The sequence below is a fragment of the Pogoniulus pusillus genome, chromosome 29 (genome assembly GCF_015220805.1).
Source record: "Pogoniulus pusillus isolate bPogPus1 chromosome 29, bPogPus1.pri, whole genome shotgun sequence".
NCBI lineage: Eukaryota > Metazoa > Chordata > Aves > Piciformes > Lybiidae > Pogoniulus > Pogoniulus pusillus.
This window is the reverse complement of record NC_087292.1, coordinates 3823824-3839431: the sequence shown is the minus strand read 5'-3', so window position 1 is coordinate 3839431 and position 15608 is coordinate 3823824. Positions and strand designations below refer to the sequence as shown.

General features: G+C 53.8%; 1 protein-coding gene across 3 annotated transcripts in view; it reads left to right on the top strand.

The window, feature by feature from the left end:
• The first annotated feature begins 10711 nt into the window (after nt 1-10711).
• ACSS2 (acyl-CoA synthetase short chain family member 2) overlaps nt 10712-15608 on the top strand; it is a 38092-nt gene continuing 33195 nt past the window's right edge. For 2 of the 3 annotated variants that reach the window (XM_064167307.1, XM_064167309.1), the window contains exons 1-2: nt 11128-11355; nt 11624-11819. In XM_064167307.1, coding sequence (XP_064023377.1) covers nt 11232-11355; nt 11624-11819 — 320 coding nt within the window. In that variant the 5' untranslated portion in view covers nt 11128-11231. Of the gene's footprint in view, nt 10791-11127; nt 11356-11623; nt 11820-15608 lie in introns of those variants that run through there. The other variant, XM_064167308.1, reaches the window with a different exon arrangement.

Here is a 15608-nt window from a genome sequence, read left to right as displayed (position 1 = left end):
TCCCCATCCCCAGATCCACTCTCACTGCTCAACATGGCCTCATCCTTCTAGCTGCCAGCATCACCCAGTGCTACCTCCTCCACCCTCACATTTCCAATTCCTGGTCCTTCTCCATTTTTCACTATCCCCTCATCTATACTCCTCCACTGCCCTCCACTCTGTCTGCCTAAATGCCTCCCTAGATGTCTCGTCATCATTTTTATCCTTGTTCATCTCCCACTGTTTTCTTATCCTTGCTCTTCCTTCACTTCCACCTCTCCCTCACTCTTTGTCCTCTACCACCTGCCATCCTTATTTTCCTCTTCTTTTTTGCCCACCTTCTTCATCTTCCTCCACTTCCCACTGTCTTACATCCTTCCCCATGCCCCAGCAGCATCCATTTTCCTGTTCTTGCTCATCCTCTGCTTTCTGTCATCTGCTCAGTCCTCATCATCCTTCAACCTCTTTTCCTTATCATCCTTCACTTTCTGCTAATGTCAGTACTTTGTCCTCCACTTTCCACAGTCTTCTGTACCTGCTCCTATCCTCCATCATACTTTTTCTTCCACCACCCATTGTTCCTCATCCTCTTTCAGCTCTTGCCCTGTCCCACTCAGCCATCCATTTTCACTGGTCTCCCTGTTTCTCCTCATACTCCAGTCTGGCCATTCTCCCTTACATCAGCCCCCTCTCACTCACTGTCCTTTCATTCTCCTTCACCTCCAAACTCCATCCCAACCTCCCATCTTCTTCCAGCTTGATTTGTCTTCTCTGTCCTCCCTGCACTCTCCAACTCCCAGCACATCTTACTCCTTATTTTCAGCTCTTCCTCCTTTGTCTGCCTTGTATCCCATGCATTACCAAGCCAGGAAAGCCACCATCAGCACAAGCCATACCTGATGCAAGCAGGAAGGGCCCTGACTGTTGGGGATGTGATGTAGGATTAGGTTAGATGAAGGACCTGCCTTCTGCTCAAGGCACTTCCACAGTAGAGGTAATGGCCACAGCTTGCAGCATTCATGCTGGAGATAAGGAAGCACTTATCCCTAGGGCTGGTGGAGCTGGAACTGGCCAAAAGGCAAGTGGGAGGGTCACTGCCCTTGGAAGGTTTCACAGCTTAATTAGACCAATGTCTTGCTTTAGCATTAGCAATAACTATTGTGGAACTTGACCAGAGCCCCCTGGGAGCCCTCTGAGCACACAAATATTTGGGAGACTTCTCCAAGCAGTGGAAGATTTCCAAGAAAGGCCAGACATGGCTTTGAATGCAGTGCTTGGAGTGCTGCAGGAACTATCCCTTCCACATGTAGCTGCTCCATGGTGCTCAAGCAAGACCCTGCCATGCTGCTGAAGCAGAACCATCCCATGCCACCTGAATAGGACCATCCCACACTGCTTAAGCAGGACCAGCCCACACTGCTTGAGCAGGACCAGCCCACACTGCTTAAGCAGGACCATTCCACCATGCTGCCTGAACAGGACCATTCCACCATGCTGCTCAAGCAGGACCACACCACACTACTCCAGGACCATTCTATGCTGCTCAAGCAGGACTACTCCAGATTGCTTGAGCAGGATCATCCCAATGCTGCTCCAGAACTATCCCATGCTGCTCAAGCAGAACTTCTCCAGGTTGCTTGAGCAGGATGATCTAACGTAGCTTGAGCTGAACCTTCCCATGCTGCTTAAGCAGGATCATTGCCCCATGTAGCTTGAACAGAACCACTCCAGCCTGTTTAAACAGGACCATCCCAAGCTGCTTGAGTCCCATGAGCCAAACCAGAGTGGCTTCCTGAAAGACTGCCAGATCCCAGGCTAGTGAAATATCCCTGAGATGACCCCTCAGAACCTACAGCCAAGGGAACTTGCATCATCCCTGTTTTCATTCCCTTGGGCTGAGCCATGCAGTGACATGTCCTTCATCTTTCAACAACCTTATGGCTGCAGTAGGGCACAAGGCTGCTGGCACTGCTGCCAAGGAGAGGACAGGTCACCTCTCCATTCTGAGGGACCTCCAGCCTCTGAGGGACCTGCACACAGGGCCTGCTCAGAGTATCCCACACCACTCACGCACAACGGCCAGCCAGACTTCACCTTGCAGTGCTGGAGGCTCCAGCCATCCCCTGGAGAGGACTTTGCCCTTCCTAAGGGGTCTGAGGGGCTATCCTACTACAGTATGGGCAGGGACAGGGCAGACAGTGTCTTGTTGGGGTAGGAGGGGGGGGACATTTGTAAAGCATTCCTGTCCACATGCCTTCTTGGCTGGGAAATCTGGGGGAGGGTGGAGGGAATTTGCTCCCTGTGTTAGAAGCTAGCTGAACGTATGTTGTCTCCCCCAAGCTGGATTTCCTCTTGCAGATCTTCAGACTCTTGTATATTGTACTGGGATTTTTACATTCAATTATTGTAGAAAACAAAAATTTAAACCAAGTCTGTTAAAAAAAAAGGAAGAGAGAGAAAGAAAAAGAAACATTAAAAATCTCTATTAAAAAAAAATAAGTTAAAGCTGTCTCCAATGTCTCTTCTTACAAACATCTCAGACCAGTGATGGGTCTCCAGTGGTGGCTTTCCATTTCCCAGCCTTGCCTGTGCCCTGCCTGCCTGCCACAAGCCCTGGAGACACCAGCTATGGTGAAGTTGTGGCTCCTGTGGTTTGTGATGCCCTGGGCAATGAAGCATTCCCCATGCCGTAGCATCTATCTGGCTGTGCAGAACCTGAGCCCCAGTGTAAGGCAGCTTGAGGGTTTGTCAGTGGCCTCCAAAAGTTCTGTCCCCGCCATAGGACAGGGCACAGTTGAGGCCAGGCCTAGAGCCCAGTTTTGTGGCCCTGACTAGTGCAGATGTGGCTGAATCTGAATCTGGAGGCAGCTCCCAGATGAGTCACCCACTGCTGCTCACCGTGGCTTGTGGTGCTGCAAGGTCCAAGAGGTTGTCACAGCAAATGGCCAGATCCTCAAATACTGGGTTCAGTTTTGGGCCCCTTACTACAAGAAGGGCATTGAGGTGATGGAGCAGGTCCAGATAAGAGCAATGAAGCTGGTGGAGGGTCTAGAGAACGGAGGACCAGGTAAAGGAGTTGAGGTTGTTCAGCCTGGAAGGTGAGGGGAGACCTTCTGGCTCTCTACTCCCTGAAAAAGGTTGGAGCCAGGTGTGTGTGTGTGTGTGTGTGTGACAATCTCTTCTTCCAGTGAACAAGCAACAGGAAACAACCTAAAGTTGTGCCAGGGGTATTTAGGTTGGGCAAGAGAAACTATTTCCTCTGCAAAAAGGTTGTCAAACCCTGGCAGCCCAGGACAGCGGTAGAGTTCCCAGCCCTGGAGGGATTCAGAAGTCATGGAAGTGTGGTGCTGAGTGACACAGTTTAGCGGTGACCTGGCAGCGCTGGGTTAGATTAGATCATCTTAAGGGGCTTGTCCAACCCAGCTGATCCCATGGTTCTGTGGCCCTGCAGGGCTGGCACTACGGGCGCTGGCACAGCTGAGCCGCAAGGATGGCATCTGGGCAGCAGAGGGCAGGCTGTGTGCGTCTGGGCTCCACAGCCACTGAGCCCAGAGCTGCAGCTCCCTCTTAGTGCTCAACTGCACAGGGACAAAGCAAAGTGAGTGGAAACCTTGCGGGTGTTCAAGGCTACTCTCTGAAGCCTGCGGACAGGTATGAAGTGACATGGCGAAGCCCTTGGCAGTCCTCAATATACTGCTGCTGAGGGCACCATGTGTCCTGCACCCTGCCTTCCTTCTGCTGTGGGCACCATGTGTCCTGCACCCTGCTTTCCTTCTGCTGTGGGCACCCTGTCTCCTGCACCCTGCTTTCCTTCTGCTGTGGGACCATGTGTCCTGCACCCTGCTTTCCTTCTGCTGTGGGCACCCTGTCTCCTGCACCCTACTTTCCTTCTGTTGAGGGCACCATGTCTCCTGCACCCTGCTTTCCTTCTGCTGAGGGCACCATGTGTCCTGCACCCTGCTTTCATTCTGCTGTGGGCACCATGTGTCCTGCACCCTGCTTTCCTTCTGCTGAGGGCATCATGTCTCCTGCAGCCTGCCTTCCTTCTGCTGTGGGACCATGTCTCCTGCAGCCTGCCTTCCTTCTGCTGTGGGACCATGTCTCCTGCAGCCTGCCTTCCTTCTGCTGTGGGCACCATGTCTCCTGCAGCCTGCCTTCCTTCTGCTGAGGGCACCATGTGTCCTGCACCTTGCCTTCCTTCTGCTGAGGGCACCATGTGTCCTGCACCCAGCTTTCATTCTGCTGAGGGCACCATGTCTCCTGCAGCCTGCCTTCCTTCTGCTGTGGGACCATGTCTCCTGCACCCTGCCTTCCTTCTGCTGTGGGCACCATGTGTCCTGCACCCTGCCTTCCTTCTGCTGAGGGCACCATGTGTCCTGCACCCTGCCTTCCTTCTGCTGAGGGCACCATGTGTCCTGCACCCTGCCTTCCTTCTGCTGTGGGCACCATGTGTCCTGCACCCTGCTTTCCTTCTGCTGAGGGCACCATGTATCCTGCACCCTGCTTTCCTTCTGCTGAGGGCACCATGTGTCCTGCACCCTGCCTTCCTTCTGCTGTGGGCACCATGTGTCCTGCACCCTGCTTTCCTTCTGCTGAGGGCACCATGTCTCCTGCACCCTGCTTTCCTTCTGCTGTGGGCACCATGTGTCCTGCACCCTGCCTTCCTTCTGCTGAGGGCACCATGTGTCCTGCACCCTGCCTTCCTTCTGCTGAGGGCACCATGTGTCCTGCACCCAGCTTTCATTCTGCTGTGGGCACCATGTGTCCTGCAGCCTGCCTTCCTTCTGCTGAGGGCACCATGTCTCCTGCACCCTGCCTTCCTTCTGCTGAGGGCACCATGTGTCCTGCACCCTGCCTTCCTTCTGCTGAGGGCACCATGTGTCCTGCACCCTGCTTTCCTTCTGCTGAGGGCACCATGTCTCCTGCAGCCTGCCTTCCTTCTGCTGTGGGCACCATGTGTCCTGCACCCTGCCTTCCTTCTGCTGAGGGCACCATGTGTCCTGCACCCTGCTTTCCTTCTGCTGAGGGCACCATGTGTCCTGCACCCTGCCTTCCTTCTGCTGAGGGCACCATGTGTCCTGCACCCTGCTTTCCTTCTGCTGAGGGCACCATGTCTCCTGCACCCAGCTTTCATTCTGCTGAGGGCACCATGTGTCCTGCACCCTGCCTTCCTTCTGCTGAGGGCACCATGTGTCCTGCACCCAGCTTTCATTCTGCTGAGGGCACCATGTCTCCTGCATACTGCTTTCCTTCTGCTGAGGGCACCATGTGTCCTGCACCCTGCTTTCCTTCTGCTGAGGGCACCATGTGTCCTGCACCCAGCTTTCATTCTGCTGAGGGCACCATGTGTCCTGCACCCTGCCTTCCTTCTGCTGAGGGCACCATGTGTCCTGCACCCTGCCTTCCTTCTGCTGAGGGCACCGTGTGTCCTGCACCCAGCTTTCATTCTGCTGAGGGCACCATGTCTCCTGCACCCTGCTTTCCTTCTGCTGAGGGCACCATGTGTCCTGCACCCTGCTTTCCTTCTGCTGAGGGCACCATGTGTCCTGCACCCAGCTTTCATTCTGCTGAGGGCACCATGTGTCCTGCACCCAGCTTTCATTCTGCTGAGGGCACCATGTGTCCTGCACCCTGCTTTCCTTCTGCTGAGGGCACCATGTGTCCTGCACCCAGCTTTCATTCTGCTGAGGGCACCATGTCTCCTGCAGCCTGCTTTCCTTCCTCTGCAGCCTGGGCCTCCACCACACCTTTTACTGACCTGGCTCCCTCTCCCAGAGTGAAAATAGCAGCAGGCAGCAGTGCCGAAGTAAACAAACGAGCTGCTGGGAGAGGAGAGTGCATCTTTATAAGGTTAATTGGCCCCATCGAGGAGACAGAGGGGTTTTTTGTGTGGCTAGATGGCTCAAAAAAGCTCAGGCAAACAGCACTAACATGTCTCCAGGGTTTCATTTGTAAGCCTGATTGCCTTACTAGCTCATTTACATGCGAAATGATTATGAATGTATTGTCTGTGCTCTGCAGAGGGCTAAATTGCCAGGCTCTGATGTTCAGCAGCTGCTCTTTGAAGGTTAAAACAGCCTGAAACGTGGGGCGGCTCTCTCCCGGTGGCAGGAGAGGCAGGAAGGAAACAGCTCAGGCTTGATCGTTGTATTCAGCGGGGCCTGGCCTGGTTTAACAGCCCCTGATACGCTGGGAGGTGGGAGCAGATGGCTGGCAGGCAAGGAGAATGCTTGAGCCAAAGGGCTGTGGAGCTGGCATGTGTTGGAACCCAGAGCCATATTGATCTTCAGCCCCTGCATCTACAAACAAAGGAGCTGATAAGTCCCAGCAGGATTGAACGGCTGGTAGCAGGCTGCTCATTCGTCTCCTCCGCAGCCAGTAGCCAAGAGGAGTGTCACCAGTGGGGAGAGGTGTGTGATTCGGTGGTTAACCCTGTTGCTGCCATGTGCTGATTCATTCAGCACAAGTGAAGGGCTGTCCAGCATGGCCACATCCTGAAAAGCAGCAGAGAAACCTCAGCAGGGAGATCCACGGCCCAGTCACAGCCTCTCGCATCATCTCCTCTGGATCTTTCCAGGATCCACTGCCAGGGCCCACACGATGCCATTGTGTGTAGGAGAAGGGGAGTGCCACTGTCATGGCCCAGGAGTGGTCACGGTGCTGCACGGTGCCTTCCCTGCTGCCCCTGCAAGTGTGAGAAGGGCTGTGCTTGTGCCAAGGTAGGGGGCTGACTGGTGGTACTAACTACGTGGGTCACTGCCCTGTATGCAGGTGCTTGGAGGGTTATTGGCCTCCTGCAAGAGGAGAAAGCATGAGAAAACCCAGGAGGCCATGCTGAGTTTTGTGCTTCGCAGGTGCCTTGTGAGAGGTGATGCAGCTGCTCCCCAGCAGGCAGCTTCCTGTGGCCACAGCTGTGAACAAGCTGCAGCCCAGACTGGGCAGTGCTGGGTGGAAGGTGGCCAATGAGACACGGTGCTGTCCTGGCCTCAAGGCTCAGCATGTCCTGCCCACAGCAGGAAACATTTGCTGGGGAGAAATCATGATGTCACTGAGCCTGCTGGAGAATTTCAGCTGGACAGATCACTGAAAGCAAAAGGCCAAGGAGGAGGAAACCAGAGAGCACCTCCCAGCTCTGCAAACCATCTCTTTGTTGGCTCTGGGGCACCTGTCCTGTGTCTGGCAGAGTGACAAAGCCCTTTCCCAGCAGTGGAGTGAATTGCAGGCCCCTGACTGGCATGTAGAGAGGCAAAAGGTTCATCAGTGAGCTGCTCAGCCCTGCACCCTCGAGACAAAGGCTGCTAAAACTAAGGGTTGGCAACTTGTAATAGAAAAAAGTTCCAGGTGAGGTGGCTTCTGCTGGACTTCAAGATGTGCTGGGTTTGTCCTGCTTCTCAGGAGATGATCAGTGTGACTTACAGATGGGATTGTTAAATGATGTGCCTAGTGTACCCTCAAGCTCATGGGGCTATGTCTAGGCCATGACTCCAAGGGCACTGCTGGAGGAGTACAGCTCCTGGGGACCTTCAAAACCATCCATAGAATCAACCAGATTGGAAGAGACCTCCAAGATCATCCAGTCCAACCTAGCATCCAGCCCTGGCCAAGCAACCAGACCATGGCACTAAATGCCTCATCCAGTCTTTTCCTGAACACCTCCAGGGATGGTGACTCCACCACCTCCCTGGGCAGCCCATTCCAATGCCAATCACTTTCTCTGCCAACATCATCCTAACATCCAACCTAGACCTCCCCTGGCACAACTTGAGTCTGTGTCCCCTTGTTCTGTTGCTGGATGTCTGGCAGAAGAGACAAACCAGCCTCAGTGGCTGAACTGAGACTTCTTCTTCAGCAATGCCTTGTTGTAATTGGGAACCTGATGGTGACCACAGTGCTGACTGCTGCAGGAACATACTTTGGAGGGTTTGGCTGTGTCTGTACTGTGTCTGCCCACAGAGCACTCCTGGGCCTGGGGACTGTTGGTCCCAGTCTGAAAGTCCAACATGGAATGTGAAAAACTGGGCATCTGGATGGGTGTGGACTTGTGCTGGAGACTTCATTGTCATCCATGTGATTTACTGAGTCCCTGCACCCTAAGATCTAACTATTCCTTATTGTGATTTGTCAGTAAGTATGAGATTGACACTATAAGGCCATGCTGCAGCTTTCCAGGACAGTGATTTTACACCACATGGCTGCAGAAGCTTTGCTACAGGTGCTGCATGATGGTGTGAGGGTGGCTGACCGAATTGGAGCCTGCTGAATTCACATTGCAGAGGTGCAGAGAGCATCTCTGGAGTGTTGCTGTCCACAGGATACAGCCCATGGAGGGAGGTATCATCTGAACTACTCCTGGCTTTCATCTTGGAGGAAACCACCTATGACCTTCCAGAGTCACAGAAGAAACTTAGCCCTCGAGCAGTGTGGACAGGCAGCAGACTAACACCAGAGCAGGGAACTGCAGCACAGATGAGCCCTTCAAAACTAGAGATATACATCAGCACCAGCATCACTTTTCTCTGTAGAACTCTTTCTGGCCTCTGCTGATGAGGACATCGCATAGAGTGGCAGACAGGCTTGCATCTCCTGCAGCATACAGCAGGGCAGTGCACACAGGGAGTGCATTAAACCACAGAAACACCAAATGCACTGCTGTAGGCTGTGCCTGCTCACTAACACCAGAACACTGCTCTCCAGCCAAGTTCAAGGCAATGGACTTCTATCTCTCGAGTGCTCTTTGGACCCAGCCCAAACCACCACAAAACCTGCCTACAGCTCCAGAACAAGTAGCAAACTGGGCACAGCAGAGCTTCCCTCAAAGAGGTGCTTTTCCCCAACGCAGAAGAGGCTTTCAACATTTCAGCAGCTACCTCAGCAATGCCACCAGGGCAACCCAGCTCAGCACAGCAAGTGTTAAGGATGGAGCTGACGGTGAGCTGACAGTGGATTCTCTTCCTAAAGGCTATCACCCTCCTGCCAAAGGATTTTACTCTAAGTAAACCCATGCAGTTCTTTTTTGCTCTAGCATTTAGAAGTTACCATCAAGCTAGCAGAGGCAACAAAACACTTTGTCTTGAGCTGATGTGCAAGCCTGGAGAAGAGAAGGCTCAGGGCAGAGCTCATTGCTCTCTACAACTACCTGAAGTGAGGTTGTAGCCAGGTGGGGTTGGGCTCTTCTGCCAGGCACCCAGGGACAGAACAAGAGGACAGAGCCTCGAGCTGTGCCAGGGCAAGTTCAGGCTGGATGTTAGGGTGAAGTTCTTCCCAGCAAGAGTGATTGGCATTGGAATGAGTTGCCTGGGGAGGTGGTGGAGTCCCCATCTCTGGAGGTTTTTAAAAGGAAACTGGATGAGGCACTTGGTGCCATGGTTTAGTTAATGAGAAGGTGTTAGGTGATAGGTTGGACTCGATGATCTCAGAGGTCTTTTCCAACCTGGTTAATCCTGTGATCCTGTGATCCTGCTAGGTACCACCATAGGCAGCTCCTGTGTCTAAGGCCAGAGGCTCATGGAATCAGCTGGTCCCTTGGCTCCAACTTTCTGCTCTAACCTTGTCTTGGCGAATTTTTACTGTCCCTAAGGGCTGAGACCCTACAGTCATTCTGGGTCCCTGTTGCAGCATTTGACTGCCTTCTTGGTGAAAAAAAAAGGGCTTTATTTCTCACTAAGTACACAAGATTATTCTTTGCAGGGGCAAAGGTGCTCGGTGACCTGGCGTGGCTCATCTTGCTCAGCCAGCTGCTGGGCAATAGGAGTGCCATGAACCAAAACGAAGGTTGTTTTCTGCAGGGAAGAGTGTGGCCATGGCCTCTGGGCCTGCTTTGGGGCTGGGGAAGCAGGATAACACCCTGGCAGTGGTGGGGGATGTTGCTGGTGGGGGAGACGTGGCTGAAGAGGCAGCAAAGTCAGTGGCGGAGAGCTGCTGTGTTGGCTGTTGATGGGTGGGCATGGGCTGAGAGGGGAGCACCAGTGAGGGAGGAGGCAGGCAGAAGGGACCTGGGGTGCTGATGGACAGCTGACAGAACGTGAGCCAGCAGTGTGCCCAGGTGGCCAAGCAGGCCGATGGCATCCTGGCCTGTATCAGGAGCAGTGTGGCCAGCAGGACCAGGACAGTCCTTCGGCCCCTGTACTCAGCACTGCTCAGGCCACACATTGAGTGCTGTGTCCAGTTCTGGGCTCCTCAACTTGAGGAAGATGCTGAGGTGCTGGAAGGTGTTTGGAGAAGGGCAGCAAGGCTGGGGAGGGGCCTGGAGCACAGCCCTGTGAGGAGAGGCTGAGGGAGCTGGGGGGGTGCAGCCTGCAGCAGAGGAGGCTCAGGGCAGAGCTCATTGCTGTCTGCAGCTGCCTGCAGGGAGGCTGTAGCCAGGTGGGGTTGGGCTCTGCTGCCATGCAGCCAGGGACAGAACAAGGGGACACAGCCTCAAGCTGTGCCAGGGCACGTTTAGGCTGGGCATTAGGAAGACATTCTTCACAGCAAGAGTGATTGGCATTGGAATGGGCTGCCCGGGGAGGTGGCGGAGTCTCCATCTCTGGAGGTGTGTAAAAGGAGGCTGGATGAGGCACCTGGGGCCATGGTTTAGTCAATGACAACGATCAGGTGATAGGTTGGACTCGATGATCCTTGAGGTCTCTTCCAGCCTGGTTAATTCTGTGATTCTGAGCCGACAGAGGTCATGGCTGGCAGGCACCGGCAGCGGGGTGACAGCCGCGACATGGTGAGGGGGAACCACCGGCCCAAGGGGCAGCCATGGCTGACAGAGGCGCGGCTGACAGGAGGACAGCACTGTCGGGACAGAGCTGACGGGAACACGGCAGGTGCGGGGGGAAACAGCTGTCGGGGAGTCACCATTAGCGGGGGTGACAGGGGGACAGCCCTGACAGCAGTGAGGGGGCCGAGAGGCGGATGCCCCCGGGCAGCGGACACGGCTGGCGGAGCGGTGGCGGCAGCCGCGGGTGGGGGAAGATGGCTGCCGGGGGGCACGGCTGGCGCGGGGACATGGCTGACAGCGCAGCACCGCCCGCAGCCGGGCGCGGCCCAGCCCCTGCGGCCCGGCCCTGCCCCGGGGCTGCCTGCCGGGCTCGGCGGGGCCCCGGCGCGGCGATCCGCCGGGCTCTGGCGCTGCGGGGCGGTGCTGCCCTCCGCCTTCCCTCCCGCCGCCATGAGGGCGGGCCGCTGCCATCTCCGCCCCCGGCTCCACGCCGCTTTGAAGCGGGCTCGGCTGCCACCCACCCGCCCAGAGCTGCCGGCGCCCAGCCATGGTGCTGCCCGAGGAGCAGGCCCGGCTGTACCGGCCGCGGCCCGAGCTGCTGCCGGCGGCCCACGTCCCCTCGCTGTCCCACTACCAGCGTCTGTACCAGCGCTCCGTCGAGGAGCCGCACGGTGAGGGCCGCTGCCGAGCGCACCCTCCTGGCCCCGGGGAGGGCCGCGGTGGGGTCCAGTAGGCTGGCGCGGAGCGGTTGGTCTGAGGGCTGCTCGCAGGAAGCGGGGCTGGGGGTGCCGGTGGGCAGGAGGGGGTGGCAGGGTGCTGGGGCCGCCGCGAACCGCACAGGCGTGGGGTGCGGGAGCAGAGGCACTGCCCCTCTCCTTCCGTAAAGCATTGCCTGCCTCATCCTTCCTCGGTCGTGAGCTCTGGCTGTCACCTTCACAGAGTTTTGGAGCGACATTGCTAAAGAGTTTTACTGGAAGACTCTGCACACGGGACCCTTTCTGAAGTACAACTTCGATGTGACCAAGGGCAAGATCTTCATCGAGTGGATGAAGGGGGCGACCACCAACATCTGCTACAACCTCCTGGACAGAAATGTCAATGAGAAGCAACTTGGGGACAAAATTGCTTTTTACTGGTAAATGTATGGATGTGTTACGGTGTAGAAGGTGTGTTAAGTGTCATGCTAAGCTGTACAGAGAGCATTGGTTTGTCCACCATCCCTAGAGGGATTGAAAAGCTGTATAGATGTGCTGAGGTACATGGCAGTAGACTCAGTAGTCTCCTCTAAGCTAAATGTTTCAGTGATTTGTACTGAGGTGAATTGAAACATGGTATAAACTGAGAGGCTCTGATGTTTACATAGGCACAGCAGGTCCTTGCTTTCTCTGCGTTTGAGAAGAGCTTCGGAGTGGAGCTTCTCAGCCCGTTCTGGGATGCCCCAAAGCAGTGGGGAGCGTCTGGCTTCTAGCTCTGCCTTTGCAGTTGTACCTGCTGAAAAGAGCATCCAGATGACATCCAGATGACATCCAGATGACATTGAGGCAGATGCCACAATTCCGTAGTGAAGGAGGTGGCAGAAGGAGGGTGATGTGGGCTGAGGAAGAGTTAACATCCACAACAAAAGCTAATAAACCCTGGATCTCCTGTCTTCATGTTTTGTGGGCCTGGCAAGTTTCCATTACTGGGGCAGAAAGGTTCTCCCCAGACCCGAGCTTCCTTGCTCTCGAGGGTGTATATTTTCTGTGATGCCTTCAGCAAGGCTGGCTTCTCTACTGCCTCTAGGAAGAAAAGTTAACTTCCAGGCTTGTCTGAAGCATGTTTGTGTTTTTATTGCCAGAGTAGTTCCCAGTGTTAAAAGCCACATGAAACTTGAAATTTTCGTATTGATGCAACTGATATTTCCCTGGTGATGGGTGAGATCCAGAACTAGTGTTCCCCTGTGGAACTGGCTCAGCTGGTCCCACAGCTGTGTCCCCAGACTGGGCACAGTGCTTTGCCCACCTGTGTTCTGCTGTTCCCCATATTCTGGCAGGCATTTATTATGTGTGGCTGTGACTGTATGTGGCAGTACAGAAACACAATTAGATGTCCCACATGTGAGGGCTACAGTTACTAGTTGGGTTATGGTGATTCCCTGCAGCAGAGCAGCTGGAGTCTTACTGTCACTACAGTGAAATTTCAGGTATTCTAGTAGTGGACAGCTCTGCTGCTTTGAGTGATTTTGGGCAGTCACCTGGTGACTTGGGACTACACTACAGAAAGGGACATGATATTCAAGGACTGTCTGGATGTGTTCTGGTGTGATCTGCTCTAGGTGATCCTGCTGTGGCAGGGGGGCTGGACCAGATGATCTTTGGAGGTCCCTTCCAGCCCCTGACATTCTATGATACTGTGATGTTTATACTGATGTAGTTCTGGCTGTGACTGTAAAATTTGGCTTCAATCCATGGAGCTGTTACTTCAGTAGAAGAATTATCATTTACTGCTCAGTAAATAATCATAATGATAAGAGACAGGTGAAATGTGGGAAATATTTACTTCCCTGCTAGGCAAATGCACTAACTCACTCAGATGTAAAATGACTGCAGGCTCTGAATGAAAACTCCTTTGGAAACCCATTCAGGTGAAGGTGTGCCAGCAAACAGAGCCATTTGGCAGGCCAGGGCTGGCAGCTGCACTGGGCTTTATGGATGGTGTGGGTGCGTTGTTGTGCTTGCTCATGTATGGGTGACAGCTAGGCAGCAGCCTGCAGCTTTCATTTGGGCTTGGTGAGGGCTTTTCCCTCTTAGTTATTCTGGCAGCCTTTGTGGGGCTATTTGTGAGCAAAACTTAGAGTGGGTATTGAAATGGTGGGTGTTTGGCAGTTGTGTTCAGTGCTGGAAGCTAAGGTGTCTCTTGCTCCTCAACTGACAGTTTTTCCTGACTATTTTGGGATAAACCTTCCTAGCATGGTTCTGTCACAAGTGACCTGGCACTGGGCTGTCTGGAGCTGTCAGCTGGGAATGTTGGTGGGAGGGGTGGAAGAGGCATGCTGTGTGATGTGTGTGGTGCTGACCGGTGAACTTGTGGCGCTGAGGTCCTGAGGAAGTGGGGCTAAGGGCTGTGACTTGTAAAGTCACTCTTGTAGCAGCAGCGTGGGCCCAGCTCTCTGGGCACCTGCTTTTCTTCAGGAACAAAGTGTGATTGCTGCTGCCTTGTCCTTTCATGGTTTAACACTATCAAGTAAACTTGCTTCCCTAAAACACTTGAGAATTGTCACTCTGTAGGAAAGGTCAGAAAAGAAAGGAGAGCTTCTGAAAGCTGAAGGGGATTCCTGGGAAAATCTTGAGCTTTCCACAAATACCTTGGCCACTTGCTTCTGAGAAAGTTTCTAGCCTGTGAAATGGGAGAAGATGCTGAGCTTAAAGCGAGGTGTCAGTAACTGCCCAGCTCTGAGAGAGCTTTGGTTGTGGTCTTTACTTTTAGAGAAGAGAAATTAGGAAAAAAATAATATTTAAAGGCATTAGTGGTGTCTCTGAATCATAGAATCATAGAATCAACCAGGTTGGAAGAGACCTCCAAGATCATCCAGTCCAACCTTTCCCCCAGCCCTATCCAGTCAACCAGACCATGGCACCAAGTGCCTCATCCAGGCTTTTCTTGAAGACCTCCAGGGACGGTGCCTCCACCACCTCCCCAGGCAGCCCATTCCAATGCCAATCACTCTCTCTGGAAAGAACTTCCTCCTAACATCCAGTCTATACTTCCCCCGGCACAACTTGAGACTGTGTCCCCTTGTTCTACTGCTGGTTGCCTGGGAGAAGAGGCCACCCCCACCTGGCTACAATGTCCCTTCAGGTGTGTCCTGACAAAGTTCAGAGCTGCTGTTTGGCTGGCCCTGGTTTTGCATGGACTGGAAGGAGTGAGCAGTTTGTCTGCATCTATTATGGCCAAGCTGCTCTGAAGGTTTCCTACACCACACTGCCCAAGTTGGCTCCACTCAGAGGGTCTAATCCCAAGCCACATGGAGTTGCTCTTTCAGCACAAAGGGCAGTACATGGGATTGCTTCATGCCGTGGAGCTTGTGAGTTTGGCAATGATGGTGTCATCCTCTTGGTGCTGTGAGGACTCCAGTTCAGAGTGACCATGGTGAGTGCATAGGAAGCGCTTGCGCTTTCCCTGAGGCCTGTTTTGCTGTGCTATCTCTTGCTGCTCCTGAACGTTGCAAGTATTTCTTTTTCTGCTGCATTTTGATTCCTCTTTCTCTGTTTGGTGTTGCTGTTGTGGCCTAAAAAGGAACAGTAGCTCCAGGAAATGTTTCTGTTGAAGTGCTGCATTCAAAAGTGAAATCTGTTTCATAATTGCATGGAGAGGCTGAAGTTGCTAATATTGCAGGTGGGTACCTACCAGGGCTTCTGTGGGCCTTGCAGGCAACATGCACTGGACAAAGTAACTGGGACACTAGGGTAGCTGCAGGGGTGCTGAGGACTTCATCTCTGGTGGGTGTTGTTAACGAGAGAGCAGGATCACAGTGTCCCCTCACCGTGCTGTAGCCATACCTGCCTTGCATGGACAAAGCCTTACTGCTGTGCTGAAGTGCCTGTTAATAATAATCTCATGTAAACATCAGCCTGGGCAGATGAGGGAGGTAAAAGTCTAACCAGGGGGAATTAGAAAAGAGCATCACCTCTTACAGAACTCTCTTTAATGGAAGGTACTTAAATGAAGCTTTCTCTGTAACCTGTGCACAGCTGAAGCATGAAGTTGCAGAATCCCAGCATGGTGGGAGTCAGAAAGGACCTCTGGACATCATCCAGTCTAACCCTCCTGATAAGCAGGGTTACCCACAGCAGCTTGCCCAGGATCACAATGTGCAGGTCGATTTGGAATCTCTCCAGAGGAGGAGACTCCACAACCTCTCTGGGCAGCCGGCCCCATAGCCCTG